This window comes from Otolemur garnettii, unplaced genomic scaffold (genome assembly GCF_000181295.1).
Source record: "Otolemur garnettii isolate 467f Iridium unplaced genomic scaffold, OtoGar3 scaffold00022, whole genome shotgun sequence".
Classification (NCBI taxonomy): domain Eukaryota; kingdom Metazoa; phylum Chordata; class Mammalia; order Primates; family Galagidae; genus Otolemur; species Otolemur garnettii.
In genome coordinates this window covers 14,937,963-14,947,033 of record NW_003852417.1, presented here as the reverse complement: position 1 = coordinate 14,947,033, position 9,071 = coordinate 14,937,963, and the positions used below count along the sequence as shown (strand labels likewise).

The 9,071-nt window shown below is 37.2% G+C and overlaps 1 protein-coding gene across 1 annotated transcript in view; it reads left to right on the top strand.

The window, feature by feature from the left end:
• Positions 1 to 9,071, top strand: part of ATAD2B (ATPase family, AAA domain containing 2B) — a 183,275-nt gene that overhangs the window by 92,851 nt on the left and 81,353 nt on the right. Inside the window, exon 14 of the mRNA XM_023511813.1 lies at positions 6,413 to 6,503. Within this exon, the coding sequence (XP_023367581.1) occupies positions 6,413 to 6,503 (91 nt within the window). The remainder of the gene's footprint in view (positions 1 to 6,412; positions 6,504 to 9,071) is intronic.

Here is a 9,071-nt window from a genome sequence, read left to right as displayed (position 1 = left end):
CCCAGCTATTTTCTTGTTGCAGTTGTGATTGTTGTGTAGCTGGCCCGGGCTGGGTTTGAACCCGCCAGCCTAGGTGCACGTGGCTGGCACTGTAACCACTGTACTATGGGTACCAAGCCAGAACTTAAAATTCTTGGTACTCAGGATGCCAAGGCAGGAGGATTGCTCGAGCTCAGGCGTTTGAGATTGTGGTGAGCTATGATGAGTCCACTATATTCCAGAGCCTAGGAGATTTAGGAGACAGGGCCAGACTCTGACTCAAAAATAAAAAAGAGGTCTCCTGTAGCTCAGCCACTAGGGTGCCAGCCACATATACCGGAGCTGGTGGGTTCGAATCTACTTCGGGACTGCCAGACAACAATGACAGCTGCAACAAAAATATAGCCAAGCTTTGTGGTGGGCGCCTCTAGTCCCAGCTACTTGGGAGGCTGAGACAAGACAATCGCTTAAGCCTAGGAGTTGGAGGTTGCTGTGAGCTGTGATGCCAGGGTAACAGCTTAAGGCTCTGTCTCAAAAAAAAAAAGATATATTGTTAAGACAGGGTAATGTATGGTCATTGATTATGCAAACTGTTATTTAATATGATATACAAACTTCTAATTCTACGTGAAATTTTTATTGTTATTCTTGGTTTGACAGGTGTAATTTTCGACTCTTGGAAACTCAAGTTTGAGAGGGAGAGATGTATGCAGGGGGAATACTGTGAATGTATAGTACTGTATGGCTTTGATATTAGATCTCTGTGTGAAATGCTTGGTTTATATAAATGGATGTGAACAACTTAGTGATTAAGAATGAGGGCTTTGGCTCCTCTGTGTAGAATACTTCAATTTGACATCATTTTGCACAGCCATCAATAGTTGACTTGGATTTGAGAGTCCAATTTGCAGGCTGGCACTAGGTTTAGAAAGCTTTGTTAGCACAGAGGCAGAGTGCATACACTATTATTTTTATTGTTCACCTGCCGCTTCCAGGAATGTACCAATGTATAGAGGTGTGTTGAGTTGTAGGAGATAGGGTTGAAGTGGGTATGGTCTCCTTCAGTGTGGGGAAACATCAGCTCTCTTGTAGGGAACATCTAACAGTAGTCCATAGCTTTCGGACTCGGCCAGTACATGAGGAATGTGCTTAATTCTAAGAGAGAGAGCCAGTGTTGATATTAGCACAGGAAAGCCTTTTCCTTTATTTCCTAATTGTCTTCTAGTCAAGTGTGCCTCAGGATCTGCATACTAATTACAACCCTCAGAATCAAGGCTCAGTCCACACAAATCAGGGGTTTAACATTAAACAAGGTCCAGAGCAGCACTGCTTAGTAGAATTTTCTGTGATGATGGAAATGTTCCCTACTTGCGTTGTCCATTGAGCAATGTCCAATATGGTAGCCATTCACTACAGGTGGTTCTCAGCATTTAAAATGTGGCTAGTACACTAAGGAATTGCATTTAAAAATTTTTTTAGCGTTAATTTAAAATGTAAATAAAATAGCATTATGTGACTAGTGGCTTACTATGTTATATAGTGTGGATCTCAGACATAGTTTTCCACAATAATTTTAACTTTGTAACATTATAAGGCAACTGTGCTATGGGATTGAAATATGTATAGGATCATTTTCTCAAGCCTGGTCTGTGCAAAATGTTTCGTTGTTTTTAAGCCTTGTGTAGAATGTTTTGTTGTTTTTAGGCTGGCTGTTTTCCCCTTAATAAGTATTCAAGATCATGAGACTAAATTAAGATTAGTAAGTCTTCTGTCTTACAGAGTAATTAGTAAAGTAAGAGGAAAACTAAGAGAGTGGAGTGCTCTGGAAGCCAAGTGAAGAAAGTTTATCAGTGAGAAAGGTGTGATTAACTATATCACATATTGCTAAGTCAAATCAGATAAGGACAGAAAATTTGCCATTGTATATAGCATTATGTACGTCATCAGTGAACGCGATGAAAATAATTTCCGTTAATGGTGGGTGCAAAAGCTTGACTGGAGTAGGGTTAGTTCAAGAGAGAATGGAAAGGGCTTGGCGCCTGCCACATGCACCAAGGCTGGTGGGTTTGAACCAGCCCTGGGCCAGCTAAACAACCATGACAACTGCAGCAAAAAATAGCCATGCGTTGTGGCAGGTTCCTGTAGTCCCAGCTACTTGGGAGGCTGAGGTAAGAGAATCGCTTAAGCGAAAGAATTTGAAGTTCCTGTGAGCTGTGATGCTACAGCACTCTACTGAAGGTGAAAAAGTGGGACTCTGTCTCCAAAAAAAAAAGAGAGAGAATGGAAAGGAAGAAGTTGGAGGCAGTGAATATAGACAAGTTTTTCAAAGTTTTGTTGCAAAGGGAGAGTAAACAAGGAGGAGAGATGATATTGGGGAAATAGGGACAAAATGTTTGTTGTTTTTAAGGTAGGAGAAATATCCAGTGGAGCTGAAAATTCTTTTTTTTTTTTTTTTTTTTGGAGACAGAGTCTTACTATGTCACCCTCAGTAGAGTGCTGTAGCATCACAGCTCACAGTAACCTCAAACTCTTGGGCTTAAATGATTCTCTTGCTTCAGCCTCCTGAGTAGCTGGTACTATAGGCGCCTGCCACAACACCCAGCTGAGGAGCCAGAAATTCTCATGATAAAATTGAGAGGTAGGCAAGAAGGAGTAGGATTTAGTGTGTAACTGGCATGAATGACTTTAGATAGGAACTGGTTAGTTCATCTGTGCCAGTGGGGAGAAGACTGTCGTGGGTCCACATGGTGATAGGTAGACAGGTTTGATGTAGAGAGTCTGGAATTCTTTTTCTGATTGCTTCCATTTTCTCAGTTAATAAAGAAACAGGGCCATCAGGTGAGGATGAGGATAAGCTGTGAAATAGTCTGCTGGGGAAAGGAAGGACTAAAGGTGGTGACAAGGATCCAGTTGGGTCATTGATTTAATTAATTAATTTTTAAAATCTATCACCTGGGTCATTAATTTGAAGTGATACTAGGCATCTCATTTTAATCCTGTGGTTTGGGCAATAGAAATATCATGACTCTTGTGATTTGACTAGGTAAAAGATAAGTAAAAGTAATTCTTGCTTTCAGATTTTAATAATTTTCATTAACTGTTTATTAGCATAAATAGTATACATCTTCTATATGTAATAATGTTTCTTAATTTCTTTTATTTTACTTTATAATCATCATCGTTATTATTGTTATAAGTGTTATGTGTATTTGTGGATTCTGAAAAATGAGGGGCTTGAGCCTGTCTTTAACTTTTTGTTTTTTGAGACAGTCTCAAGCTGTCCTGGGGAGAGTACGTTGGCATTATAACTCACAGCAACCTCCAGCTCTTGGTCTAAAGTGACCTCTTGCCTTGGTTTTTTTGTTTTTAGTAGACGGGGGTCTTGGTTTTGTTCAGGCTGGTCTTGAATTTGTGAGCTCAAGCAATCCACCTGCCTCAGCCTCCCAGAGTGCTAGGATTACAAGTGTGAGCCACCACATCTGGCTTGCCTTTGACTTTTAATAGTATAGGAAGGCATTTTCTTTTAGGGGAAGTCATATGACATTATTCTGCAAATCATATATAGAGTTAAATGTATAATGCACATTTCCTAATTTCTACATTTAAATCTTCTTCATTCTATGTCTTGGTTTTAGTATAATAAAAGAAAGGTAACTTTGGGTTCTCCAGGGAAAGAGCATGGTACTTTGTTATAGAAACCTGGCAATAATTTGCCCATGTTCGATAATTTTTCTTTAAATCTTTATTTAGAAAAATGAGGGGAGAAGAATAAATCTTTTTTGAGATATCTTATAGTTTAAACATTTTGACGTATTTTTAATTTTTTAAGGATCTTCTAAAGACAATACCTGTGATGCTAATGAAGTCTATATAAGGTCCTTAACATTATCTTGTAGAATATGTATATGGCCAAGATGGTATTTCCTTTCCTCTCCTTTTCCTTCTTCCCTCTTCCTTTGTCTTTCTTTCCCTTCTCTCTTTCCCTCCCCCTTTCCTTTTCCTTTCCCCTTCCTTACCTCCTTTCTTTTCAGTAGAGTCTGGCTCTGTTCCCCAAGCTAGAGTGCCATGGTGTCAGCCTGGCTTACAGCAGCCTCAAATTCCTGGATTCAAGAGATCTTTTGCCTGAGTCTTCTGAGTAGCTAAGACTCCAGGTGTGTGCCACAGTGCCTGGCTAATGTTTCTATTTTTAGGAGAGGTGGGGTCTCATTCTTGCTTGCTGGTCTTGAACTCCTTCCAAGGGATCCTCCTACTCAGCCTTCCAGAGTGCTAAGATTACTTACAGGTGTGAGGCACTAAGTCCAACCAGGGTGGTATTTCTTTTGTTTCGTAGTTTTATAGTTTTTAAGAATCTGTTCAAGCAGATTGTCATTTTTGCAAACACACGACTTACACCATGGAATTGAAACTGTAGCTATTGTTTCTAGGTTTTGTCAACTTTTTTGAGCAAAAATTTTCTTGATGACTTTAAAGTTCTTCTTCTTTCTTTTTTTGTTGCTGGTACCCAAATTCCTCATCAAGTCAGTAAGATATTATTATCTTGGTTATAATTTACCTTTTCATGTCTTAAGAAGCTTAGATAGCAGTTTTGGCCCCGGGTAGGCTCAAACCCGCTACCCTTAGCATATGGGGCCGGTGCCCTACTCCTTGAGCCACAGGCACTGCCTCAGTTTTTTTTTTTGTTTCTTTGTTTTTGAGACAGAGCCTCAAGCTGTCACCTTGGGTAGAGTGCGGTGGCATCACAGCTCACAGCTACCTCTAACTCCTGGGCTCAAGCGATTCTCCTGCCTCGCCTCCCAGGTAGCTGGGACTACAGGTGCCTGCCACAATGCCCAGCTGTTTTTTGGTTGCAGCCATCATTGTTTGGTGGGCCTGGCTGGATTCGAACCCACCAGGTCAGGTATATGTGGCTGACGCCTTAGCTGCTTGAGCCACAGGTGCTGAGCCTCTGGTAACAGTTTTGAGGGAACAAACATATTTAATTTTTAGGAAGTCTTATATTTTCCATCAAAAGAAGGCAAATGTGAAAAAAAGTTCTGATCTAACCATTCATGGTGATAGTAACAGCTGATTATAAATTCTATTTTTTTTTTTTTTTTTTGAGACAGAGTCTCAAGCCGTCACCCTGGGTAGAGAGCTGTGGCATCACAGTTCACAGCAACCTCAGACTCTTGGGCTTAAGCCATTCTCTTGCCTCAGCCTCCCATGTAACTAGGACTACAGGTGCCTGCCACAGTGCCCAACTGTTTTTTTTTGTTGCAGTTGTCTTTGTTGTTTTAGCAGGCCCAGGCCGGGTTCAGACATGTTATCCTTGGTGTATGTGGCTGGTGCCCTACCCACTAAGCTATAGGTGCTGCTCTAATTATAAATTCTTATACTTTAGTGCCTTAAAAAAAAAAAATGCTATTTTAGAGAAAGAATTGGTCTTTGTTTTGGAGCCAAGATGTTAAGATTTTGATTGTGCTATCCAATCAGATTTAAGCTAGAGAATGCTATTTCAGAAAAAAAAAATGTAAAATATCATTTAAACCTGATTTTTTTTTTTTTTTTTTGAGACAGAGTCTCAAGCTGTTGCCCTGGGTAGAGTGTTGTGGCATCACAGTTCATGGCAACCTCAAACTCTTGGGCTTAAGCGATTCTCTTGCCTCAGCTTCCCAACTAGCTAGGACTATAGCTGCCTACCAGATGCCCATCCATTTTTTGGTTGTAGTTGTCATTGTTATTTGGCAGGCCTGGGCCAGATTTGAACCCACCAGCTCTGTGTGGCTGGCACCCCAGCCGCTGAGCTATAGGCACTGAGCCTAAACCAGATTTTTTGATGAATTCAGTTGGTACTTACTGAAATTATTAAATGTGAAGGCATCAACCAATTTACAAAGTAATATACGTGATACTCCTTAATTGGAATAGAAACAATTTTTTTCAAGTTTTAAATCATTTGTCATTTTGCTCATTGTGAATCGTAATGCCTTATACACATGAGACAACCAAAAATTCTATGAAATCTAAAAGTTTGTTTAAAAGTTTTAATTATAATAACATAGTAAATTTTGTTTTATGTGTCTTCAAATAGTAAAAATGATATGGTGGAAAAGTGAAACTTAGTTTTGAATTATAGTCTTGGATAAGTCACTTCATCATTATATACATCATTATATACAGTACACTAGTCAGGTTCTTTTACCTCTCAACACATTAAATTTATTAGCTGTGAAACAGAGATAAGATGTTTACTACACATCTCAAGATTTATTGTGAGAGTCAGAGTGGATGTAGGTGCTAAGGTGTTGAAATTTCCTTTGAAATAAAGTTTTTCTGGGGTATGGTGCGTTAAGATGAGTTCCAGCTAATAATTAGTACATTGGAGGCACTGATAATATTTATGTATACTTTTCTTCTTCAGCAAGATATTACACATCTGTGCTTTTTTTCGTAGGCAAGAAAACAAATCTTACAGATCCATACTAGGGACTGGAATCCAAAATTGTCAGATGCTTTTTTAGGTGAATTGGCTGAAAAATGTGTTGGTGAGTACTACACTGCTACTTGAATTCTTTGTCGCTGTTTGTTCTGCTCAGTCTCCCTTTCCCCTTATGTTTGGAATGTGAACAAATATAGTTATGTCTTTGATTATGTAATAGATGGCTCTCCCTTTATTTTAAAAATTTCTTTTAAATATTTCACTTATTAAAGTTTCAGCAGTTCTAAATTAGAATTTAACTGCTATTAGGTGTTTGATTAATAAAGCACAGTAGTAATATGCCTTTCATTGAATGCTGGATATCCATAATGTTAATACAGTATCTCTTTTTAGAAATTGTTCATTCTTAAAATTTTTACTAAGAACAATAAGCTTAACCTGGAGAGAAAGGTTCACATCAAAGGCAGGATTACAGTCTTTTTACTTTGCAGATTACACAATGGGCTCATCTTCACTGGTGGTATAGAATAGGTTAGGTGGGAGGGGTCCTCAAAGAAACTACTTATGGTATTTAGCAACATTTCCCAAAATATAAAATTTTCCAACTTAATTTTAAATCTTCACAGAGTAAAAGATCTCCCCACAGAGTTAATGAACATCCCTAAAGGGATGTTGTAAGAACATTTATAGACACAGATGATCACACATAGAAGATAGAATTTAGGGTTTTGGCTCTAAGTAGGACTGAAATAAAAAGGGATACATTGTTAAGTAAATGAATATATATACAAGTATTTTTACTTCATTCTTTCTCCCATTTTGTCTATTTTCCTCTCAATTCTCTCAAAAAATAGAAATAAAAAATTTTTTTCTTTATGAACTTTTATGAAGAAACCCTCCCCCCCAAATAAGTCCACAAATAACAGCCTTCTTGGGAAAACTTTAAAGTTTCCAAAACCAAAAGAACATCTTAGTTAAGAAATTATTGTGATCCACCATCAAATAATTAAAACTTAAATAGAACATTAGTCCATTCAGTTAGCTACATCCGAATTATCCTCTTCATCCACAGGGACCTCCATCTCCGAAGCAGCATTCCTCAGCTTTTGAACCACAAAGACCTCGACATCTTCTGGTGAGGAGAAAACGTAAATCTCTCCAGCAATACTCCAGTTTAAGCTTTGCCTGGTATAAGAGAGCACGCGCCAAACACATTTCATGTAAATTTGGCTTGACCTTTGCAAAGCCTTGTGCTGCTTTATGGGAGAGGGTGGTATTTGGTATAAAATCCAATCTTTTCCCTTTTTGAAATTTGACCCCTTTTATTTTTGATGTTATTGTGTTAGAGTTCAGATCAGAATGGGAATATCTTTGTAGATAGATTCTTCTGTGAATATGTCACAGAACGATTCTTAACTGAAATAGATATCTTCAAATAATTTTGGAAATTCCCTAACAGATAGGTATTTTAAATTATTCTCTATTACCCAGTCTAACATCTGAAATATGATACACTACAGTTCAGTTCTTCATCCCAACATCCCAAATACTAGAATCTTAGTTTTCTTTTTTGTTTCCAAAAGTCAACACTTCTTATTTTTCCACATGATGTATTTTAGCTTTTAGGCAATTTCTTAAGTTTTAACATTTCTGTGATATAATTTTTTATAGGCCCAAACAGTTTCTCTTGCCTCTTTTCCCTGGGTGGGTTGGCAGCATATGTGTAGAATCTGTTTATATATCATTTTCTTCCTAGATAGTGACCAAAAATAAAAAAATCTGTTTAAATAACTTCTGGTTTTGGTTATGACACTTACTCCATTCAAGAAACTAGTTTACATTTAAGAAAAAAATCAAATGCAGATCTTCAAACAGGAATAAAATAAGAAATTTTAAATTCATTATGAACTCACCAGTTTGTGTATCCCAAGCATGTTTTAACATGTATTGGGTTTATTTCAGTGAAATTTGTGCCTAATCATATGGTATTCAGTCCTGAACAACTGCAAAGATAGATGATCTTTTCTTAGAGATTATGGATTTGGTAACTTTTATCTTGAAATAAATTCCCTAGCAGTTGGAGGTTTTTGCATGCATAAAGAGTGTGATTTTTAAGTAGTGAAAAACATACATTGGTATCCAGAACATTTGCACAAATAGAAGCTTATGATTAATGAAGAGCTTGACCTTAACCATATTTCTCTATTCTGTTTTCAATGAGAGGGCTGAAACAATGAAAGCATATCAATGAGGTGTCTGTCTTGTAGGCCTTCATTATGTTTGGTGCTGTACTTTAAAAATTAACTTTATTAACTTTTGTTATGATCTTATTTTCTAGTCTAATTTCTTTAATAGTTGTATTTGAAACCTTTCAGAAAATTCTCTCTTAATAGCAGTATTCAAGAATATTCCTTCAATATAAAGATATTTGTGTTCAGCAGAGTATTAGAACTGTAATGTTTATAATTTCTTTAATATTCACTTTTAATTCTTAAAAGGATATTTTTAATATTACTAAAATGATCATATTTATTTTCTAAACCTTTTTGAGAGTGAGAATGTGTGCTAATAATTACGACAGGATAAGAGACCTGACCACCATATATGGTTTCCCTAAGTATAACCCTTTTAGCCATTGTTATGAAACATTTTAAATTCTGTTTTAGAGTACAGT